This window comes from Anthonomus grandis, chromosome 6 (genome assembly GCF_022605725.1).
Source record: "Anthonomus grandis grandis chromosome 6, icAntGran1.3, whole genome shotgun sequence".
In the NCBI taxonomy this organism is placed as follows: Eukaryota; Metazoa; Arthropoda; class Insecta; order Coleoptera; family Curculionidae; genus Anthonomus; species Anthonomus grandis.
In genome coordinates, this window is record NC_065551.1 from 33,722,680 (window position 1) to 33,748,000 (window position 25,321).

A 25,321-nucleotide genomic window follows, 5' to 3' on the forward strand; every position below is an offset into this window, starting at 1 on the left:
CATTGTCTATTTTTGACATTAAACTGCCTATCGTTCAAAAATGACCGAAACATTGAATTAATATTTCCTCTAATCCCCACTCTCTCCAACTTCTCACTCACAAATGTTGGGTCCACTGAATCAAAGCCTCGCGAGATATCAAATAGCAATACAACTATATGTTAATTTTTGTCAATGCAATCAAAAATTTGCTGTGTCAGTTCTACTCCAGCACTCTATGTGGATAAGCTTCTGCGAAAGCCGTAGTCAGGGGCCGAATCACTTTTTCAAAAATTTTTGAGAACACTGAGAGAAACAGGTTTGTAATTTTCTATGTTGCTTTGTTTATCCTTTTGAAGGTCTCTTCTGCCTAATCAACATTTGTACTGGTTGTTAGTATTTAAATAAGTTGTAAATGTATCAGTTACTTCCGACTTTATTCTATTTTATATGCCGTAACGAATGATCAAATAAAACAGTTAATAGTATATACGGTTCCCAAAAGACTTACCGGGGATTGAGAAAATTAGATGGAAGTTCAAAAGCTGACCGTTGCATGTCACTATTCCCGTCCAAGTTGTCACACATAACCTTGGCCAGGGTAACTTTTCGAATTTCTGCTAGTTGAGCCTCCGTGAACCTTGTAACTGGATCACCGTTTTCATACCTGGAAAAATGTCGTTTTAATAAACCATTAACAGTTAAAATTACGATAACTGACCAAAATCTATCACATTTTCTTAAATGTCTAAACTGGATGGCGATAATGCATCCGAAAGTGGGCCCCACGAGGCCCCCTTGCAGGGGCCTTTCGCTCATCCCACCAGGGAACAGATCAATATCGTCCACACTGGCATAAATGGATTTTAGTCTTTGTATGGTGTCCTGGGGGATTTCTCTGGATAAGTCTTCCCAAGTCGAGGCTCTTTTCAGGTTACAAAGAGCCCTATAGTTATTATATGAAGGAACGCCTGCAAATTAATAAAGATTTCATTGCATGCTAGACTTAACTGTGTCTTTACTACCATGATCTCTGGCCCTCTGGATATTCAAAGCAATAAGATCAATTCCAGAGAAAGGAATCTTACGGTCCTCAAACAAATGATTGGTTACTTCACCGGTGATGAACTGATCCATACTCTCCATGGGGGTGGACACAATACCTCGCCCCATATTATCAATCACTCCCGGCTAAAAACTTTTATGAATCAACTAACGCTAACAATCAAATTGAACATCTACCTTCATCATAAAGTCCGTTTTAAAGAAAAAGTTCCTCAACAATATCGGAGGCTCTACGATATTATAATTATTATCCAAAGTGGGGATGTGAGGCCTCAATAACGAGTGTCCTATTCTATAAGCGGCCGTGGCGAACTCCGTAAATATCGACGGGTTACAATTGGGATTGTACTCGTTGTAATAACCTTGAGGTAACAGTTTTAAGCCGTATAAGTTCATCGCGTTCCAGCCGAGTATTCTGGGCAGGAATTCGTTGTAGGTCACGTGTTGGACTCCCGCCACCACGATCCTCCTCACTTCGTTGAACATTTTCTCGTGGTTCCAGTGAGGGTTTATCTTATTTAAGATGTCACGTATCCTGTTATGTTCCCTCATGTAGATGGTGTGTATCATTGAGAGACCCGGTTGTTCTGATGCTCTTCCATCGCCTGTAAGTCATATAGTAAGGAGGGTATTAGAGAGAGGTTGATGGTATAGGAGACGTTGCTGAACTGCATGCAAGAGCAATTGCTAGAAATTGTGCAAAACCACACTGACAATTTCATTAGGGGCATCCTAAATAGATGTCGAGCTTTTATTAACAACAGGGGTGGTCATACATCTATTAACTTTTCTTCGGTAATCCTTTGGTATGCTATGATGAATTTTTATGTTGAAGAATTCAAATAAATTTCCAAATTTTCATCTATTTGGCTTTTAGTACCTTTGTCCCCTAAACTATTTTGATGTATGTAATCCCTGAAACTCTTGTTAACTCAGTATTTATAACCCACATTTCATAAATAGCCAGTGAATTAGGAATGCTGCATGTACTTTCCAATAACATTAGGCCAATAACTAAGACTAAACATGAGGTAAATCCTTTAGTCTCTGTAGATTAATTCATACAAGTTAACTACCAAATTCCAAGCCCAATATCCAAACACAAGATACAAAAATTATAAAGCCTTTTCAAAATGCCTAATCACAGCAGAGTTGAAAGTTAAGTAAAAGGTCGTTTACATCAAATAGTGGCTTCAACTAATTGGCTTTTAGGAAAAATTAGAAACGAACAAACACTTAGTTGGTTGTTGTCCCAATATTATTGTTTATACTCCTAAAACATTGAATACTTATAGAATAAGCCTAGCTGATGCAGACCATAGGCGAGGTGTTTAGATTTCTTCTTAGAACATTGAATACTGTGATTCATTGTATTCAATAATGTGTATTGAAGTTCATACTTAATTATTTTAAAATGTTTATCGAGTCATTGTTAATGTATTTTACAGATGAGATGGTTGATAGGTACATGGTAAATTAAACTGTGAATTATGTTTGCTTGTTGAATAGATGGTGATAAAAAATTTAATTAAATTAAGAATAGTAACACTAGTTACCAATTTCATGGTTTCAACAATTAAAAAGAAAACGAAAACAGAAACCTTTAACGATACCTTTTTTGTTATTAAAATTCAATAATTCTTCAATACAATAAGTATTATAGATATATGCCAATATATATACAATATTTTTTATATTCCCAGGAGCTAAAGTGTTATTTATGTACCACTCAGCTAATTTCTTCTTTTTAATATCTTACATGACCTTATTTAATAAATATGAAAATAACCTTCACTTACTTGAAAAATGCAATAAAAAGTTGCAATTAGGGGATTAACAAAAATTAAGTGTAACAAGTCAAAGCATCTTTTATAAAGATTAAAATTATCATTTTATTATTAATTATATATTTTTCTAAATATTTATGATGAAACATATCAGCATGTTTCATAGGCATTCAATCTCTTCCAGAAAATACTTTTTCGCGTATTCCAGGATTTTGGGAGTAATTTTGATATGTCTTCCAGACACTTGAAGTATTTTTTTACGGTCTAAAAGAATTTTTTAGTCCAAATCTTTTGTTTTATTTTGTTCCAGAAATTGGAAATAATTTTTAATATATTCTAGGCAAAATTTCAGAAACCCTGGACAACCACGGGACTTGTTACTATACTTGGATGTTGGTTACTTGGATAACCTGCAAATTAAAGAAAGATATGGCTCCAAGACCTTGGTCTTGTCAATAAATGTAAAGAATATAGAAATAAGCTGTCAAAACTAATAAATATAACTAAGATCCAATATTATAAAATTTCTCTCATAGAGTTAGAAAAAACCCTAAAGAAATGTGACAACCTGTAAAAGAAATTACCAACTGCTAATTCATTGGAAGTGATTTGCAGGAATTATAAATACTTTTTCGCATTTCCCATGTTTCTGAAGTAAGATATTTGTTCTATGCTTTTAGATGCATTTTTTTTTGTTCCAGTATTTAAACTGATGCAAAACTTACAAATCGTTAATATAAATTGGAAAAAGTAGGTAGGTAAAGCAGATGTTGGAGAATAATTTGACGATTCACTCTTTGTACCACCTTTATGAATTACTACTGACATTTTAAAGTGCGCATAAATTATTCCATTGTCAAAAATTATATTTACCATATGCTTTTTAGAAAATCGATTAATTTATTAACCGGAGGAGTTTTTGTTTCGTCATTATTTGCCGTAATTGACTCAGTTACAGAAACATTTTATAAAAAGGTAAAACCAGTTTGAAACCTCTCTGAATTGGAACCTTTTGGAGTTCTGAAAAATTAATTAAAATTTTAGGATCACTTTTCTTGGTGTCATTCTGGATTCGCATAGATACATCGCTTTGTAATGACGCAGTATTTGTGTAATTGGGGTCACTATGCTTCAGAGTTACAAGAGTGATTGCTAATCTGAAAAATAGAATAGCAGCTATAGAGAATTTATGTGGCATGAATTTTTTATTTGAAATTTGATGGTACCTATACCATGGTGCACAAAACTGTCTCTAACTAAAGTAGTGTTTGAGCTACAAGAAACGTTCTCCTATGAAATTATTAGGTAAGAAATTAACTTTCTTTGCTTATAGTCCTTTTAATAATATTCCAATTTTATCATTAACTACCCAGACCCTTAACCCACAAATACGTTTTCACCCTCAATTTTTTTTAATGGGGATCATATAGGAGATACAACAGGTAAAAAAACCCAAAATGGTATCAACAATATAAACTAATCTACAATTGTTTCACTTTAAGTCGCATTATACAGGGTGATTGATGGAAAATTGATTTTTTTTGAAAATTTGGCATCATGGATTTTAGCTGGTGATCTAACGATTAAAAATATTTTTAGCGATACGGCGTTGTCGCTTATACCAAAAATAATTAGCAACTTTATTATTTTAAATGGAATACCCTGTACATTATTTTATTTTCCGATCCGCTATCACTTTATGATTGTTTTTTTATAAGTTGTTCCTATACCTATCTTTAGTGGTTTTCAAGAAATTAATTATTTTTTGACCAAAACATAGTCCAAATAAATTTTTATTACCACGGCACTGGAACGCGCAGAAAATTGAAATTATTTTACGTAATTTACGGAAGTATTGTACATTAGTTTTCACTATAAAAATTGGTTCTACGTTATACAGGGTTTCTGAAAATGAGTGATTTTACCGCTAGATACAAAAAATGTCACATTTTTTGTAAAAAATTGAAATCCTTTTCTAACGAGGTATCATGCTCCTGTATCTAAGTAGTTCGGTTTCTGAATAAATACAAATACAAAAGCGAGTAACTTACTAACTCAAGTTACTAATATTTAATTAGAAAAAACTATTCTGGTGTTCTTTTCAATGCATTTTTAAAAGAGTATAAGAGACATCCAAATCCTTCATTAAATCTGAGATTAACTTAAGGCAAATTAAAATTACAAAGTGATAAAATAGGCGGAACGTTCAGACGACCATTAACAACTTTATACAGGAATCAATATCTGTATTTATCCACCTATTACAAAATGTAATTACTTTAAGATAATAATCACTAAATTCGATTTTAGAAGAACTTTAAAAAATTGTTTCGAATGCATTCCAAACGATTAATGTAAACTAGGGCTCCAATAGAAAAATATATCCTAATAATCTGGAGGATTCCAATGCAAAATTAAATCAGTATGAATTTCGAAAGGTAATTTAGAGTCGAGTGTAATCCCTAGATCTCGTATATATGATTAACTTTAGAAAGACAAATATTATTGTTTATGTTGTAACTAAAATTAAAAATATGTCAAAATCGATAACAATTACCAGCTATGAAGCATAGTCCTGACTCAGACCTACACTCGGGATGAGTATGAGTCCTAGGCAGCACCCCTTTAGTATTCGGTAAATCAGTCCAGTTCATCTTACCATGTTGGCCTATAATCGTTCCCAAAACGCACGGATTTTCTCCATAAATCTATAAAAAAAAACAGTAATATATAGATAATTTGTTGGTATAATACATTTCGTTAGTTATATTAAACGATAGAAATAAAATTTTGAAAACTACAAAAATAAAACGGAGAAGATTTATTATATAAACACAGACAAGTCCAAGTGGTAATTCGATATCGTTGACAAAAAGACAGAATCACCACGAGCCTTGGTGTAAATGGTCACATTTGATATTCCTCATTTTTAGTGACAAATACAGTGTGTTTTTCATTTTTATTAGACTTTCATTTAAATATAATATTCTAAAATCAGAAGTGGGATATAATATTCTAAAAACAGGTTTTATAAACTGGATCCGAGGTACTCCTCCAATGAAAAGAAGCCATCATGCACAAGATACCTCTTGATTTGTTTTTTGAACTGATTAAAGTTAAAAGCTTTAATTCTAGCTGATATGCAATTAAAGAATGTTATAGCTAAATATCTTAAGTCAGCTAAAGTTAGGTATAAGATTACTGTCGTTTCTTGTGGGATGTGTGTCTGAAAATCTTCATGAAAGTTGTATAGATTGAGATTTTGTTTAGCGTGCAATAAATACTGCATAATCCTCTCAAGTATTTTCTTTGGTGGCCAAATACCTTAGACAAGAACAGTATAAATTAAAATAAATTCGAAGTTGCTGTATTATGCAAACAATTTCTTTCAGAGATTTACAAGATGTTATTTGTTCTCAGCTTAATCCACTCATTTTTCTATTTCACATTCAGGAATTCAAGCAAGGAATTATGTACAATTTCATAGTTGTTGAATGAGAGCTCATTTAAAAAGTTACAACATCAGAAATTACCACGGTATTGACTTCTTTACGTTGAGAGTAAGTAAGGTCGTTTATAAAAATGAGAAACGACGTAGGGCCCAATAGCGGCTTTTTGAGGTACCCCATCTGATTTTTGGAATTGCATCGGTAGAAATGGACATATTAGGCACACAAGCTGAATGGCGCCTGGCATAGTTTTTAGTTCAGTTAAATTTGTTGGTATTTCTTGTTCAGTCGTGTCGGGGTAGTAGTTGAATCTTGAAGCGATTATTGGCGTCAGTATGGAAAAAGTTTTGACGTTAATTGAGTTGTACCGTGAGCGTGCTGTTTTATGGGATGCTGGAAGTAAAAACTATATAGGCAGAAACAAACGCAATGATGCTCTGACAGAAATAAGTTTTGCCATGGATGTACCAAAGGATGAAATATTACGAAAAATAAAAAACTTGCAAAGCCATTTTAGCCGGGAACTTAAAAAGGAACGAGACAGTCAGCGTTCTGGAAGGGGAACTGATGCAATTTATAAGAGCAACTGGTTTGCATACCTGTCTCTGCAGTTTTTAAGGGATAAAAATATCCCAAAAGCAACATGAAATACTGAAGACATGGTAAGTAATTTTTAAATTTTATGCATTTCTTAAAGTATACTGATGATTATTTAATAAAATTAGAAACTCAGTTTTAAAGAGTAGTTTTCAAAGAGCTTTAGCTTCTGGATGAGGCCCGTTTGGCGTAACTGTAGAATTTTTGTACCAGGCATGCGATTTTTTCTTTGAAGGGATGTTCTGGGTGACGCATCTCCCCCGCATTGTGGGGGAGCTAGGGGGGCTGTAGTTACACTATTGTTTCGGAACCGTGTTTCACTTTTATTAGAATTTTTTGTAACCGACATAACTATAACGAGTTCGGCTCCGGAGACTTGGTCGCACCCTAAATCTCTTATTTTTCTTTTTTTTATTAGCAATTACAATAAAAGCAGCCGCAACTATCAAAACGTCTTCTTCGGTAAACATTTTTTACACGACTAAACTTACGGGACTATTCATGTTGATGCCACTGTTTGCATTTCAGTGTAGACCTGTCGTGGTATTCGGCAAAAGCCATCCAAAACCGATCGGCAAGCCGGCTTCGGGGTGGACGCGGCTTTACACATCATGGTTCTCTTAATAGGTTTGATTGTCTTCGACGCGAAAATATGGATCACCCGCGGAAGCAACAATTATAACCCGAATTCAACAATTCTTATTATCTTGGTCTACAATTTATCGTTTTGTTAAAGTTGGACATATTATAGATCATTCCATAAAGCGGAAGCAGACCAAGCAAGTTGCGAAAAATTGACAACGCGACCAAAGACGTTATTCGACGAATAGTGTATGGTTTTTATGAAGACAATTTAGTGCCAACTTTGGAAATGATAAAACACAAATTAAGTAAATATCTAGACTATGATTAGAGTAGCTTAGAGACTTTCCGAAGTATTTTAGTGGAGTGTGGGCTTATGCATAAAAAACTTGACAATAGGATGATTGTAATGGAATCACGGCGCGGCGTATCGTTGCACTTCGTTAAGAATATTTACGCGACATTAAAAGCTATCGAGAATTGAACAGAAACATGTGTGTATTATAGCAAAAGTAAAAGTTGAATCCTTACCATGGATCCATCTAAAAACGCGGTATTCTGATTAACTTGTTCTCTTGGTCCAAGCTGCAACTGGCCAGGCAAAGACCGCATAAAAGGGAAACAAATATCTTTCCCAGTGGTCAGGTTAAAAGCGGGATAAAAGTGGTCTCCTTTGGGAACATGAATGGGATTACATTCCGGATGTACCGTTCTAGCGCTATCGCACGATCTACAACTCGGGACAGACTCGTGATGTCCTTTATGGATCGGGGTCATGGTCAAATCGTGATCCACCAATTGGGCGAACTGCATCACCATCAGAGTGTAACGCTTGTGGAGGTTACTGATGTCCGTATGGACCGTTCTGGATATGGCTCTGGCATTCGGGAGCGGAAGCCCAGTTACTCCTGTTTCCCTTGGTTTCGATATTCCTGAGCAAAAAAGGTATTAAGTGAATCCCAGAAGTCCGTAACGCACGTTAACTCACCATCTTCATAGGCACTGGGCAACAATCGGTTGAATGTAGTAAGGCTTTTTCCCCAATTAGGTCTTTTTAAGTTGTTACAATGTCCGGATAAAGTTCTGTAAGGAGTGGTGGGGTCACACGGACCCTCCTCCTCACAGTGTTTCTCGTCTTCAAACACGTCCGGAGAAATGAACGCTGAGAGATCAACAGATTGAAGGGAATCAGTGAGGTCGTCGTTGAAGTTGAATGGAAGAGATCGTCCGTGCAGGGTTTGACGACGTCTCCTTCTTCGGTGCCTATTGTAGTTAGTATAATTGAGTGAATATTAACCGAATGTTCATTTGTATAATAAATAAAATTATTGATGTAATGCGCAAATTTGGTTGGCCCTTGACAAAATTGCCTCTAACCCAAAAACTGTTCGAGGAACAAAAAACCTTCTTGGGCAGAAAATGCTTATAGTCCTGTTAAGAATATTCTTATTATTTCATAAAAATATTCCAGAATAGTGTACATTTTATAAGAAAATTAGCAAAAAATATTCCTTAACCAAAACTGCCCTAAATACAAAAATGCTTAACCCAGAACCACGTTTTTACACTCAAATCTATGCTGCATGGCTCCTTCTCAAAAACATTCTCTCACATTCAGACTGAAGAAAACTTCACGATACTTACGATAGAGAATTCAAAATTTCATTTGAGGCAAACTCCAGAAGCAACGAGGTGTTCGCCAACTTAAGAGCCTGTTTGTTGGCCTTACTAAAGGCCGCGGCGATTCCGTGAGGTGATTTCGGATCAACGCCTCCAACTGAAAAAATGGAAAAGCTCACACCAGTTTCGGCACATTATTTCACCTTATTAGTGACTTACCGGTACTCCAAACGTGGTACTCCATCTTCCTTCTATCCAACAATCTTTGTTCGGCTTTAGCGAGGGCGCCCATAAGTAACTCCTCACTCACGTCGACCATATGGTCCATTTCGGCCCATTCAACCAAGTTGGGTAAAGCGTGTTGCTCACAAGATATCCTCCCGTTGAGGTACTGATCCTCGATAACAAACGCTTTCGGTTGGATCTCTTTGAGGTCATCGGTGTTGGCGCATAAGAGGCCTGAAAGGGTGATTTTTTTGATCTCCGACAGTTGGGAGGTGGTCAAGGAGCTGGGAGGCAGATCGTTCTCGTACCAGAACCGATCGCTCTTCTTCAGCAAGGTAAATTGCTCGGTGAGGAGGCAGTTGAGGGTGGGGCCGACTATTGCTCCCGGCAAAGGAGTTTCTAATAGAACCCCCACCAGTAGGTCAATATTTTCTGTACGGTTGTAAATGTACTTTAACGCTTTGATGTACTCCGGTCTGATGCCGAAAGACTTTAGCTCCTCAAACTTTGGCGGTTTTGGGAACGTCGAGTTTCTGCAGAACTCTACCATTTTCACATATCCAGGGATGCCGTGGTCTCTGCTCATGTGTATGAACAAACTCGACGTGTCCCAGTCTTTTCTTAGCGGGGCGGAGAGGTGCATACTAGGTTTCTGCGCGTGTTCCGTGATTAAAATGTCGATCATTTCTGCGAAGGTTTCTGCCGTTTTGTTTACCTGAAACGGTCGATTTATTTGACGTAATAATAAGGGCACAACATGGGCCTTACCAAAGTGTTTGGCAACATTGACAAGAGAGCCGGCAACGCTGTCAGTGCTACTTCATTGTAGACTCCCGTACGGGTTGAACTGGAGTACTCGGAGAATCTACCGTGGGGTCTCAGGTTCAGTTCCGAGTTCACTGTAGACTCCTGTAGAACGTGTTAAGATGCTTTTATTATAAAGAAGAACGTATATATTTGTCAGGGTGTTTCGGAATAGGGTGGACCGTTTGGAAGATATGAACGATTATTTGAAATTACTGGTGTTGTGAAAAATTACTTCGAATGCTTAAAAAACGTTACTGCCAGTTTGACCGGAAATCGTCACATGTTTGGTTTTTAAATGGCATCTTATTTAATAAAAAATTTAATTCTGAGTACAATGAGACCTCGTACGTTAACTTTTGACATATATGTGAGGGTTTTTAAAATTTGATCGAGCGTGCCATGACTTTGTTAAATTATTTACTGGTAATCAAGGAGGCGTGGGAAATTAGTTTTAATCACTTAACGTTTTTTTTAATCACTTCCTGTTTAACCGAAAATGGCCACAACTTTTAAATGAAACAATCACATTCTGAGTACAATGGCAGCTTATACGTCATAGCTTTTGACATATCTGTCAAATAATTTAAAATTGAACGTAGCTTGCCATGAATTTGTTAAATCATTCGTTGTTAATCAAGGAGGCTTGGGAAAATATTTTTAATCACTTATCGTTTGTTTTTATTTAATCACTTTCTATTTAACCGAAAATGGCCACAACTTTTAAATGAAACAGTCACATTCTGAGTACAATAGCAGCTTATATGTCATAGCTTTTGACATGTCTGTCAAAGTATTAAAAATTGAACGTAGCTTGCCATGAATTTGTTAAATCATTCATTGTTAATCAAGGAAGCTTGGAAAAATATTTTTAATCACTTAACGTTTGTTTTTTTGTAATCACTTTCTATTTAACCGAAAATGGCCACAACTTTTAAATGAAACAGTCACATTCTGAGTACAATGGCAGCTTATATGTCAAAGCTTTTGACATATCTGTCAAAGTGTTTAAAATTGAACGTAGCTTGCCATGAATTTGTTAAATCATTCGTTGGTAATCAAGGAGGCATGGGAAAATAACTTTAATCACTTAACGTTTGTTTTTTTTTAAATCACTTTCTATTTAACGGGAAATGGCCACAACTTTTAAATGAAACAGTCACATTCTGAGTACAATGGCAGCTTATATGCCATAGCTTTTGACATATCTGTCAAAATATTTAAAATTGAACGTAGCCTGCCATAAAATTGTTAAATCATTCATTGGTAATCAAGAAGGCGTGGAAAAATAGTTTTAATCACTTAACGTTTGTTTTTTTGTAATCACTTTCTATTTAACCGAAAATGGCCACAACTTTTAAATGAAACAGTCACATTCTGAGTACAATGGCAGCTTATATGTCAAAGCTTTTGAAATACCTGTCAAAGTGTTTAAAATTCAATGTAGTGTGCCATGACTTTGTTAAAACATGCAACGAACGAGGTCTGGAAAAATAATTTTTTTATCACTTCCGGTTTGACCGGAAGTTACACAATTATTTTATATTGAACTTGTCAGAAAATATTAAAAAAATCAATCGAGCGTGCTATGACTATTTTGCCACGCCTACGAATTCGAAACTATAATGAGTTTAACGAAATCGTGGTACGCTAGATTAACTCTTGAAACCTGAAATCATTTTTGACAGGCCTGTCAAAAGTTACGTACGAGGTGTCCTTGTACTCATAACCTTATTTGAAACTGGTTATTTCCGGTCAAAAAAAAAACAATTGACTGCCTTATGATCTACAGCACGTTGTCAATTTTATATAACTCATACCTGACCAAGTACGGTGGGTAAGAACTCGTTGTAAGTTATATGCTGAATTTCGGCAATAACGATCCGTCTACTCTCGTAAAATAAGACGTCGTCGTTCCAGTGTTTGTTAAGAGTTCCCAGGTTGCTGGCTATGCGGTTGTGTTCTCTTAAAATGGCCGAATACAGGGCGTTTCCTTGGCAATTGGGGCAAGAAGACAGATTCACCAGTCCACCCTCGAAAGTACGTAGCGATTCCATATTGGAAACTGTGTTACCATAAATGGCGGACCCGTCCAGGAAAGAGGTCGCGAGGTTCATTTGGTTACGATATTCTTAAATAAAACAACATTTAATTAATACAAAAATTTCTTTTTTAACTAACAGAAGCTATTTTTTTTTAATTTCCCTGTACTTTAAAGGAGAAACTTTCAGTTTTCTTCCAGAATGAGAAATCGTAAATCGTCCCTTATAAATCGTCAGGGAGAAAAAAAATCCCACAAAATGACCCAAATAGAATTACGAAGAAAACTGGACCAGTGACTGGAAAAAGCATTTGACGTTATAATTTTATTTTCCAATGACAGGGAAAACCAAAAAATTATTCAAAATCCCTGGAAGAATTGACAACCTGTACCAAAAGTCAACATTAAATAGATATTATAAAAGCAACATGATGATCAACGTAATTTCTCGCATATTTACAGAACGTTAAATAAATGTTGCATACAGACTTGAATTTTTAAACGAAAAATTAATTTATTTTCAGATAGCAAATGATATTTTAAAAATATAATCCATATAAATAAGAATGGTTGAATTGGAGTGGATTGACTTTACATGCACGTTTTCTATACTAAAACTGAGACTTTCTGCAGTGCAGGCGTAACTTTGCTTCAATATGAGAGAGAGCCTTACTATATCCCATATTAACCAAGAATGGAATGAGTCAAAATTAATACATTCTATATACATAGATCATCTGACATTAGTAACACATCTATTGAATTTGAGGGTTGAGATCAACGAAAAAAAAATATGACGTTGATTCAACAAACAAAAACATCGTTGTCTCAATTTGATATTGTGTGTTTCATCAATGTTGTTTCAAATGTTGCTACAACGTAAATCAATCGTCGGATATTCCACGTTGATACAACTACACCGAGAAAATAACGTCACAGATTCCTGGAAGGCATAATAAGTCACTCCAGATCTCTGGAGATAATTAAAAAGAATTTTTGAATAAAATTGAAAGTTGAAAAAAGGAAATTGTGGTAAATCTCAAAAATGACCTCAAATTCCTGAGGGCCCTAAAGTGTCTGTAAAAGATGGAAAATTAGTTGGCAAATGTTGAAAATAACGTAAAGTTCCTGAAAAACATACAAAATGATCCAAATCTCCTGGTTTTGCCTAGATTTCAAAAAATTATTTCGAATCTATGCAAAACGTTAAAAAAATACGTCACATTCCTGGTAAACAGAGATTCACTCGACAATCCCGGAAATCACAAGGAATTATGTCAAATGTCTGAAATACAATGAAAAACTATTTGGAAATACTAATTCTTCAAAAAAGTGTCAAATGCCTGGAATCAAATGAATAATTATATCCTGGAACAAAAGGAAATTCTTGGAGCTTAATACCTTGAAAAATATGGAAATGTTTAAAAATTTTTGGAAAGTATAAAAAATTACCCGAAAATCCTGGAAGTCATCAAAAAGACTGAAATGACTCAAAAATTCTGGTTTAGCCTACGGTTCAAAAATTATCCGGAATACCCGAAAAATATACAAAATTACTGGATAATCCCGGAAATCACAAGGAATTACGTGAAATCTCTGAAATACAATGAAAATTGATTTAAAATTCTTTAAAAAAATCAATTAATAAAAAAAGTAAAATGAATGATTATTCCCAATCCCTGGAAGAATTAAAAAATTATTTTTAAAGCTTGAAAAATCTGATAATTTTTTTAAATTCCTGGAATGTATAAAAAATTAGTATCTGGAAAACAAATACGTCAGATTCCTGAAAAACATAGAAAATGACTCGAATAGCCCGAAGCTCGAAGTCGTCAAAAAGACCTAAAATGTCTGGAATAACATGAAAAATTACTTCAGATCCTTAAAAGAAGTAAAGACTTATTTGAAATGTCTGGAAAAAATATGTCAGATTTCTGCAAAAGAGAGAAAATGACTCGAAAAGCCTGCAAATCATGATAAACTGCGCTCACTTCAAACACCCTTAAAACATGAAAAATTAACGTTTAATGCTTACAAGATTTTTTAATACTGGAAAAAATTGAAAAATCACTTCGAAGATCTGGAAAATATGAAAAAATTACTTCGGGACCTTGGAAGGTATAAACGATCTTAAATAAATGCAATTAAATAAAAAAGTCTCTGAAATACTGGAATCAAAATTACTTTGAATACCCCGACAAAAATAGCAACAAATAAACTGATAACTAATCCAAAGATGTAGATTAGTTATCAGATTATATGTGTAATAAATGGAAGAACTGACGTTCAAAGAAATCTTTGAAAATGAAGGAAGTGATAGTGAAGAACCTGGAAGTTATCGAAAATACCTGATATTCCTGGAATAAATCAATAAAAAATCATTCCTAAAGGCTGTAAAATATGGAAAAATTGAGATCTCTAAAAGGCACAAAAAATCTTATCAAATGACTGAAAGAAAGCGTCTGTCAAATTCTGAAACAAAAATTACTTTAAATACCCGCAAAAAATAAACTGATAACTAATCCAAAGCCGTGGAAAGATACGCCTAAAAGATGGGAAAAATTGGTCCTCGTAAAAAAAATTACAAATTCATCTAATTCCTAATAAAGACCTCAAATGCCTGGAATGAAATGAAAAATTCACGAAAAAACAAATGTAAAAAATCAATCCAGAGGTCTGGAAAACATGGAAAGATTCTGGAAACCGCCAAAAATCTCTCGAAAAACTAACCCTTTAAGCAAATCCGGCCATAGAAGATTTTTTATTGAAGTTTTTGAAAATCATGTGCAGGTTGCAGGTACTAATTAGACTCTTCACGGATTTCGGGCTCATAACTCAGCTTCTAGTACCCGGATTTGACTGATTTTTACTTTAGAAGTTGCCTGAATCCCTCCTTTACCAACATTCAAACATTCAAGCAAATCCAATTAATAAAATATTTTTTATTGCAGTTTTTAAAAGTCCCGTGTTATACACATTAGACACTTCACGGTTCTCTGGCTCATGTCATTTTTCCTTGTAGAAAAATTAAGAATTACATACATTATAATTGTTTAATTATATCCTCTCTCCTGATGATGCTATTACTAAATAAATACAATTCAAAAATCCAATAGTGCTCAAACTTAGCAGTGGACAACAAAAAGAACCAACTATACGCAAATATACTTACTGAAACTGCACTGGTCCAGATCAACGGAGGGCAATGTCCTCATATAATCCTTGCATTGTCCGTTTCCCAATTTGGCGTAGCATTCGGGATGGCTGCTATTATCGGAGCAGCATTCCTCACTCTTTAAGTTTCCAGTCATGGCGAGGTCGTGCAGAAGCACCTCACTCCAAGCCCCTAAGAGCGAGGTGACGGAGTCGTGCACCTCCGACGGTATCGATTGAAGTGTTGAGGCGACCTCTAACGGGTTTGGAAGGGGTTCTGAGGTCGACAAGGACGAGGTTCTTGGCTGAGATTTTCCTGTAAAAGAATAATGTACTGATTATTATTTGGTGGCTTTGTGGACAAATTTATCTTTAACTCGAAAAGTTTTTCAGGTACAAGGAACGTTCTGATATGAAAATATTGGGCAAAAAATGCCCCTTTTTCCAGCCACACTAAGCGTGCAAATCTTCATAAACTCTCTTATGTAGGTATTCATCTTTGTAAATCTTAACTGGGTTTAGCCTTTACCCATTAAATAAATGATTATCAGGGGCAACATTTACATAATACATGAAAATTTTAAAATAGAAAACGTGTACCCGCCGGTATGTCGTCGGTGATTTTTCTGCTATCGGTGAACAATTTATTTATACAATATAGGCAATAGGCGAGGAAGATTAACGCGGTATGCCGAGAATCACGAGCTTTCCCTTTCGACACCGCTCTGATGTTGTCTTAGCACTTGTTGTTTTTTTTTTTCGATATATAAACAATCTGAGGAACTAAAAATAGATTAAATTGTTACCTGGAAATGAGGAAAAGTTTCCGAATATGGGTGGAAAGTACTGCTGGTAGGTACCACATTCTGTGCCTGCAGTAAGAACATGTCCACCAAACAGGTCATTAATATATTACCTTGTTTTATATGCATATGTATGTATATGTTTATTTTATCTTACTCTTTCTGGATTAGTGTTTTATATATAGTTATAGGCACTAATTTTTTCTTAAATGTTAATGGATTATAATTGGGTTTGTATGCAGCTATCAGCTAAATAAATAAAGAGGAAATTCAAACAGCCTTATTTAATATAAATCTTTGATTCACGACCACGTTTTGACACCCAAAACAATCCCTAGGCATCTCGGTTTTTTGATGTGAAACATATTTGAAAATATTTAAAAAGGTTCCCAAGTTATGAATGAATGAATACAAATTTTGATGTAGCAATTTGAGTTTAGTGGGTCTTGGACCTTGGTTGACAAATCGGTCTCTAACTGAAAAAGTTTTTAAGTTACAAGAAAGATTCCTATATCAAATTATTATGCAAGAAAGTGTTTTTATTTGATAAGACTCTTTAAAGAAAAATCCAGTTCTTTCACGTTCCAACAAAACCACCCTAAGCACCCAAAGCCTTTACCCAGATCACGTTTTTACCTTCAAATACATCCTCAGGAAAATAATTGAAAAAAAAACATGAAAATAGCTCAAGTATTTCTCAAGTTATGCCCAAAAAACATCCGCTAACGAATAGAACTCGTGAAATTGCAATGCACGTTTGAAAACCGCAAACTTGGTGATTCTTGGACCTTACCTAGCAAAATTGCCTATAACTCAAGAAGTTTTCAAGGTACAAAAATCGTTTATATATGAAATTGTAGGGCAAGAACAACCCTTTTTTTTGACTAACGCCCATTAAGAATATATGGTCTCAAAAATGGTGAAAATCCTCCACGAAAATCAGCAACAAAAAGTGCTCTAACCTGAATCACACTATAATGATGTAAAAAATTTATGAAAATATTTCCAGTGGTTCTTAAGTTTTGCTCGAAAATGTGCGTTAATGAATAAAAATCACAATGAAGCAATTTGAGTTTGTTGGTTCTTGGACCTTGGTTGACAAAACTGCCTATAATAGACAAATGGGGAAGAAATGCCTTATTATTTGGTCTTTTCAGAATATACCAATTAATTCATTAAAAATGTTCTTGGGAGTTGTGAAAATTGCCGCAAAAAATGATCCAACAGAACCCGCCCTAAGCACCCAATTCCTTAACTCAGAATCAAGTTTTTTGTCTCAAAAATATCCTTAGGAGTGCCACTATAATAATAACTTTGAAAATATATCAGATAGTTCATAAGTTATCTCCAAAAAAAGTCCACTAATGAAGAGAATCCTTGAAATTGTGCTTGAGAATGTGCGTTCGAAAACTTCAAATTTGGTGACTCTTGAACCTTCGTTGACAAATTTGCCTTTAACTCAAACATTTTTCAAGGTACAGAATCCGTTCATATATGAAACTCGAGGCTAAGAAAAATCCTTTCTTTGAATAACGTCCTTTTAAGATTTAAACTCCTCAAACAGGCTAAAAATCTGGCAAGAAAATCAACGAAAAAATGCCCCTAACTGAAACCGCTCTGACTACCCAAACTATTAATCTAGAGCCACGTTTTTAGCCTCAGATTCATCCTCAGAAATACCACTATAATAACGCAAAAAAATTATAAAAATATCAAAAGTAGTTCATAAGTTATGCCCAATAATGTCCGCTAATGAATAGAATCCTTGAAATTGCTATGTGGGTTCGAAAACTTCAAAACTGGTGACTCTTGAACCTTCGTTGACAAATTTGCCTCTAACTCAAACATTTTTCAAGGTACAGAAATCGTTCATATATGAAACTCGACGCTAAGAAAAATAATTTCTTTGAATAACGCCCTTTTAAGATTTAAACTCCTCAAACAGGCTAAAAATCTGGCAAGAAAGTCAACGAAAAAATGCCTCGAACTAAAACCGCTCCTTACCGACACTCTTAACTTAGAACCACGTTTTTAGCCTTAAATTAATCCTCAGGAACACCACTATAATAATGCAAAAAAATTATGAAAATATTTCAAGTAGTTCATAAGTTATGCCCAAAAAAGTTCGACAATAAATAGAATTCTTGAAATTGCTATGTGGGTTCGAAAACTTCAAAATTGGATACTCTTGAACCTTCGTTGACAAATTTGCCTTTAACTCAAACATTTTTCAAGGTACAGAATCCGGTCATATATTATCAAACTCGAGGCTAATAAAAATCCTTTCTTTGAATAACGTTCTTTTAAGATTTAAACTCCTTAAACAGGCTAAAAATCTGGCAAGAAAATCAACGAAAAAATGCCCCTAACTAAAACCGCTCTGACTACTCACACTCTTAACTTAGAACCACGTTTTTAGCCTTAAATTCATCCTCAGGAACACCACTATAATAATGCAAAAAAATTATGAAAATATCTCAAGTAGTTCATAAGTTATGCCCAAAAAAGTCCGACAATGAATAGAATCCTTGAAATTGCTATGTGGGTTCGAAAACTTCACAATTGGTGGCTCTTGAACCTTCGTTGACAAATTTGCCTTTAACTCAAACATTTTTCAAGGTACAGAATCCGTTCATATATGAAACTCGAGGCTAAGAAAAATCCTTTCTTTGAATAACGTCCTTTTAAGATTTAAACTCCTCAAACAGGCTAAAAATCTGGCAAGAAAGTCAACGAAAAAATACCCCTAACTGAAACCGCTCTGACTACCCACACTCTTAACTTAGAACCACGTTTTTAGCCTCAAATTCATCCTCAGAAATACCACTATAATAACGCAAAAAAATTATAAAAATATCAAAAGTAGTTCATAAGTTATGCCCAATAATGTCCGCTAATGAATAGAATCCTTGAAATTGCTATGTGGGTTCGAAAACTTCAAAATTGGTGACTCTTGAACCTTCGTTGACAAATTTGCCTTTAACTCAAACATTTTTCAAGGTACAGAATCCGTTCATATATTAAACTCGAGGCTAAGAAAAATCCTTTTTTTTTGAATAACGCCCTTTTAAGATTTAAACTCCTCAAACAGGCTAAAAATTTGGCAAGAAAATCAACGAAAAAATGCCCCTAACTGAAACCGCTCTGACTACCCACACTCTTAACTTAGAACCACGTTTTTAGCCTCAAATTCATCCTCAGGAACACCACTATAATAATGCAAAAAAATTATGAAAATATCTCAAGTAGTTTATAAGTTATGCCAAAAAAAGTCCGACAATGAATAGAATCCTTGAAATTGCTATGTGGGTTCGAAAACTTCAAAATTGGTGACTCTTGAACCTTCATTGACAAATTTGGCTTTAACTCAAACATTTTTTAAGGTACGGAAATCGTTCATATATGAAACTCGACGCTAAGAAAAATCCTTTCTTTGAATAACGCACTTTTAAGATTTAAACATCTCAAACAGGCTAAAAATCTGGCAAAATCAACAGAAAAAATGCCTCTAACTAAAACCGCTCTGACTATCCAAACTATTAATCTAGAGCCACGTTTTTAGCCTCAGATTCATCCTCAGGAACACCACTATAATAATGCAAAAAAATTATGAAAATATCTCAAGTAGTTCATAAGTTATGCCCAATAATGTCCGCTAATGAATAGAATCCTTGAAATTGCTATGTGGGTTCGAAAACTTCACAATTGGTGGCTCTTGAACCTTCGTTGACAAATTTGCCTTTAACTCAAACATTTTTTAAGGTACAGAATCCGTTCATATATGAAACTCGAGGCTAAGAAAAATCCTTTCTTTGAATAACGTCCTTTTAAGATTTAAACTCCTCAAACAGGCTAAAAATCTTGCAAGAAAATCAACGAAAAAATGCCCCTAACTGAAACCGCTCTGACTACCCACACTCTTAACTTAGAACCACGTTTTTAGCCTCAGATTTATCCTCAGGAACACCACTATAATAATGCAAAAAAATTATGAAAATATCTCAAGTAGTTCATAAGTTATGCCCAAAAAAGTCCGACAATGAATAGAAGCCTTAAAATTGCAATGATCAAACTTTAGATTTGGTTGACGAATGTTCCTATAACTCAACAAGTTTGTAAGGTACAAAAATCGTTCATATATGAAATTATAGTGTAAGAAAACCCCTTTCAATGGCTACTCCCTTTTTAACATTTAAAGACCTCAGAAATTTAAAAAATGTGGCAAGAAAATCAACAACAAAAATACCCTTATTATCCAAACACTGAACCCAAAACCACGCTTTTACCCCTAAGTCCATCCGCAGGAACCCCACGATAATAATTTAAGAAAATTTTGAAAATATCTCCGATAGCTGCTGAATAATTATACCCAAAAAATGTGGGCTACTGCAAATCTCTCTCTATTATAAACATGTCATTATAATTTAGGTTGGGTAAGGCTTTGACTGTGACGTCACCCAGATGACCTTGACATAATATGTCCCCATATAGCGCCTTTTGTATTCCGAAGGTCGTAACTTTGTTCACAATTTCAATTTCCAATTTGATCGAAGAAAATCTCATATTACTACTAATGCTAATCTAAAATTATGAATTATTTATTAAACGAGTCGTTGGAATATCCATTATTATAATGTATTGCGCGACCTTGAGGCCACAGCTAGGATTTTAATTTAGCCTAAAAAGAGTTTTGACCCATAACCGGATTTTAATTTACTTTAATAACAAAGTGGAATTTATTCTAAGACATGATAAAGTGCCAGCATATAAAGTGGATGACAAAGTACTTATTTATACATGCATTCCGAAGGAAGATTTTATCGGTAAGCAGAGAATTTATTTAACATTGTTGTTTACACTCCTTCTGATGGTTACAGCGTTATAATATCGATCTGCCCTCCACGCAGCTTGCAATATTTAAATGTCAAATCTTGAATTTATGAAGCAAAACAATGCGACAAAATGGACCTTGGACGTATTTTGGTGACGATATAGTACAGGTGCGCATTTGTTTTTAATTACTACTCATCAGGATCTTCTTAATTTGCTGAATAATTATACCTGGGACGTCATTTAGGTTAAGTATGCGTAACTTGTGACGTCACCGGTTCACAATTCACCATGGCCTTGGTAAAGCAGTCATAATCTGACAGTTATGACAACCTACAACGATATATGAATAAGTAAGGCCTAATATGTAGATGGCGTCCCTGTTCTAACTGTATAATAATTATTTAGAAATAAAGCCCCACGTGCCCCTATGAGATACACAAAGCCGATTAACCGCAAACTATAAACATTAAATAAAGTGTGCAATATCCTCGTTTTACCTTGACGAAGGAAGATGATGCAAATCTTTTGACCTGCGAATTTTCACGTGACTCGCTTTCATATAATAAAACCGAGTAAATTTTTGCGGTTTTGCAATGTCGTATCGTCCATTATATGTTATTTGTTTTGTTTATCTTTTATTTCGCAATAAATGCCATATATTCGGTGCAAATAAGAAACACGACATTCACGTTGTTATTCTAGCAAAAGAACTATATTAAGAAAAGTCCGTTTTGAATAACCCTCGTAACGATTAAGATAAAGCCACACCCCTCGCCTAGATGATACACGTCACGTGACCGATTACGTATCAAGAAATAAGCGATCACGTGGCAATCCAAGATGGCCGGCCACAATGACATACCGGGAGAATGCAAAAAGTTTTCAACTAATTGAATAATAAAATGGAAAGAAAAATTCTTTCAGGCAGTAAATTGTAACAATTGGTCTCACATATAATTTAATATTAATATATTTTTGTTTTGTATAGTTCAACTTGTAATGCTACGCCCAAATGATCATTTGCCAAATTATAGATGACAGCCCTGTCAACAAGTTGCTCCACCCCCAATATGATCCAATATGGCTGCCGAAAGTGACGTACGAGAAAAATTCAAAGCCAAGTCACGTCCGACATGTTTATTTTGAGAAATTTACCATTGTCATTGGTCATAAAACTTGTTAATTTATGGCTAAATGCAATGTATTTTGAATGATCCCGGTCATAAGGAAGATAGAAAAAAGTCACATCCCTCGCTTAGGTGATACACGTCACGTGAACCGATCACGTATTAATCAACCTGTCACAACTTGACGTGGCAATGATGATGACATATCGGGAGAAAGCAAAAAGTTTTTAATAAATTGAGTAATAAATTTATTTCTTCCAGGCAGTAAATTGTTTTTTTTTTTTATATAATGTTCGACTGCCTGGAATGCATATAGGTTAAAGCATGATTTTCCTCTGAAGTATCCCTGTAATATACACGTGCATGATTATGTATGACAGCTTTGTCAAAATTAATTACGCCGAAAGTACCGTATGGGGAAAGTCAAAACGTCACGGCGACTCTATTGATTATGAGATATCTACCATCAGTCATGAAACTTACTAATTTAGAATGATCCTCGTCATAAATAGTATGAAGCCACACCTCTAATTTCGGTAATACATTTCACGTGACCGATTACGTATCACTAAACAAACGGCACATGACAAGCCTGCCAACGCTAAGTTCCTCCCACAATTTGACGTGGCAATCCAAGATGGCCGCCAAGAATTTCTTAACAAACTTATCAAGAGAGCCAATAGTGTACAAAGTACAAATTTACCAGACATTCAGGTAAGAAAACAATTCAACCCACCATCAGCATACTCGGCTTTGAGCATCCTCAAGAAGGGCATTCCCCTCGTGCCCCAACTAGGGTGTCTCACATTATTACACTCCCCATCGATACTCCTGTACTTGCTGGGGGGACAAGGCACGTCCTCCGCCTCCTCACCACAATCTTCGCGAGTAAGAGGTTTTCCTTGTTCAGCCTGAAAAGCCAACGTCACTTTCGGTTTTAAATCCTTCGGTAAGGGCCTTAAGTAGTTTTCCATGTCCAGTTTGTTCTCGATTAGGTTCGAGTGGCCTCCCGTTAAATTGGTGATGGACAAAATGGATATTATCCATAACGTCGTACCCATAAGACGAAACCTGAAATAAAAGAAAGTACTTCAAAAAAATCATATGTGGATAATCGCCTTGTTATATTGTGAAAATAAAAGAATATGAAAATAAATAATGAGGGTACTAAAAATAATAATTATCACATAAGAAGAGAATTCTTATTGTTACAAAGACACAAAGAATTTCTTTTTTTTTTGTTTTAAGTCTAAGGTTAACATATTCAAAGAATTTACCATAAAGGTTTTATCGAGTCATTATACCTATATGGCTTATTATATGTGAACCAGGATGTTCTAGACCCGCATCAGATTAACTTATATATTTATCTGTCTGTGTTGCTGCCCGTTTACCTTGAACATGTAAGTACTTTTTATTTAATCTTAGGGGCCTATAGCTATTTAAATAATGAAAACTCTTTGACATGAACCGGTAGGTTATTGTTGGCAGCCATATTGGATTTCGACGTCATTTCGGGGGGGGAGCAGCCAACCATTGACAGCGTAACATAAGACGTGTAACAACTAGTCGATTTGGTTTGTTTGCTACAAGGGTTATTGAAAGAGTATTTTTCTTATAATCATTACGACGTGCCTATATAATTTTTAAATTATGTAGGCACATAATTTCCTATAATTTTGAAAAAGAATCAGGTGAAGGTAACTGCCGCTGAAAATTTTTTTAAACTAATAAGCATTATTTTACCGTTAGTAAATCATCAGTTAACAACAAAGTAAGTATTATCGTAGGTAATGATAATAAATCCATATAAATACGATGCTGCTTAATTGCGTTGTTTATATTTTTCTATAATAGTTTATGCTTGAGGTCGTTTTTAAAGTATAAAGATGAGTAGTTTTTAATGATTGAAAGATGAAAGTCGTACACCCTAAAGGCAAGAATCCTTTCATTTTGTATTAATAAGAACCCCGGCTCATACATTTCAAGTACATGATGGTAATTTCATTACGTAAGTAGAAAATAATAACTATCCCCGCGTGATGTAGAAAGTACTTCTATTAGCAATCAGATGGAAAAAAGTTCAAATATCTTCTTTATTAGATTATATGTCTCACGGACAGTAATAAATGCCCTATTCGGCATTTCCGCACTGAGAGTGTCGCATATATCATAACCAGATTGAAATCGATATTATCGCATTTTTTTTTTCAAAAAGTATTACTTTCCCTTTTAAACGTGCTCAAGCCTTAATAACGGATTTTACAGAAATATTTAACAAAAAAAAAGCAGATGCTAATAAGAAGAATGTGATTCTATTATTTATATATAAATACTTTCACCAAAAGAAAGATTCTTTTCAAATAGTAGGCGGAATTACAAAAGCAGAAGAACCTTTCACCAATAATTTTAAATAGAACTTTATTGGATCTCCTTAATTGTAATAGCATAACATAATTCAAACATTCAAACAAGGCATTCAGTTTATACGCAAATCCGTAGCTTGCTTGATTCCGTTGCTAAAGACAACGATCATATTGGTAATGTTGTCAGATATATATTTCAATAGATATAAACAAACATGTTGAACTTTTCAATAAAACAAACGAATAATACACGCATCCTCTCGTTGCAACAAACTATTACATATATAAATGAAAGTGCGCAATCATCAGTGAAAGTGTTTTAGTTTTTGTTTGTTCAGTTTTTTTTTTCAGAAAATATGTGTCTGCTCTAAGAAAACCTGATCCGATAAAGTGATTGACTTAATGCGCCTTAAACTACTACATATACGCGCATATAACAAAAGTGCGAAAAAGTTGAAATTTATTAGAGAAAGTATTTCGTTGACTCTTTGATATTTCATGTGGATTTGCAATCTAGCTATGATGTATGGATGAAATTAGATTATATTAAAACTTTCATTCAGAACAAAAAAAAATCCAATATCCTACGAATCCCACGAATCTATTATAAAAGGCAATTACGTAAACATATTCACCGAATTAAATAGATTATGCCATGCAACAAAATGCATCTTTTCATGTTGCAATTTTAAAATCGATCGTGTTATATTGCAACCGGCGTTACACAAGTCGGATACTACTAAGAAGAAGAAGAAGAAATGAATGAAGTCATGCACCAGATCGATCGTATTTCGTTTCGTAATATCGTACAAAGAGTATATCCTTGATTTATATCATCACTGTTAACTATTTTAAATTTAGTGTATAACCACGATGGCCGCCAACGATCC

General features: G+C 34.6%; 1 protein-coding gene across 1 annotated transcript in view; it reads right to left on the bottom strand.

Annotated features, from left to right (window-relative positions):
• LOC126737238 (uncharacterized) overlaps nt 1–25,321 on the bottom strand; it is a 35,268-nt gene that overhangs the window by 6,248 nt on the left and 3,699 nt on the right. The window contains exons 2-14 of the mRNA XM_050442033.1: nt 22,802–23,136; nt 15,322–15,618; nt 11,929–12,239; nt 10,073–10,213; nt 9,299–10,019; nt 9,104–9,236; nt 8,448–8,722; nt 7,991–8,391; nt 5,389–5,539; nt 1,222–1,649; nt 1,005–1,170; nt 701–950; nt 491–646 (exon numbers count right to left, since the gene is read on the bottom strand). Of these exons, the coding sequence (XP_050297990.1) occupies nt 491–646; nt 701–950; nt 1,005–1,170; nt 1,222–1,649; nt 5,389–5,539; nt 7,991–8,391; nt 8,448–8,722; nt 9,104–9,236; nt 9,299–10,019; nt 10,073–10,213; nt 11,929–12,239; nt 15,322–15,618; nt 22,802–23,136 (3,765 nt within the window). The remainder of the gene's footprint in view (nt 1–490; nt 647–700; nt 951–1,004; nt 1,171–1,221; nt 1,650–5,388; nt 5,540–7,990; nt 8,392–8,447; nt 8,723–9,103; nt 9,237–9,298; nt 10,020–10,072; nt 10,214–11,928; nt 12,240–15,321; nt 15,619–22,801; nt 23,137–25,321) is intronic.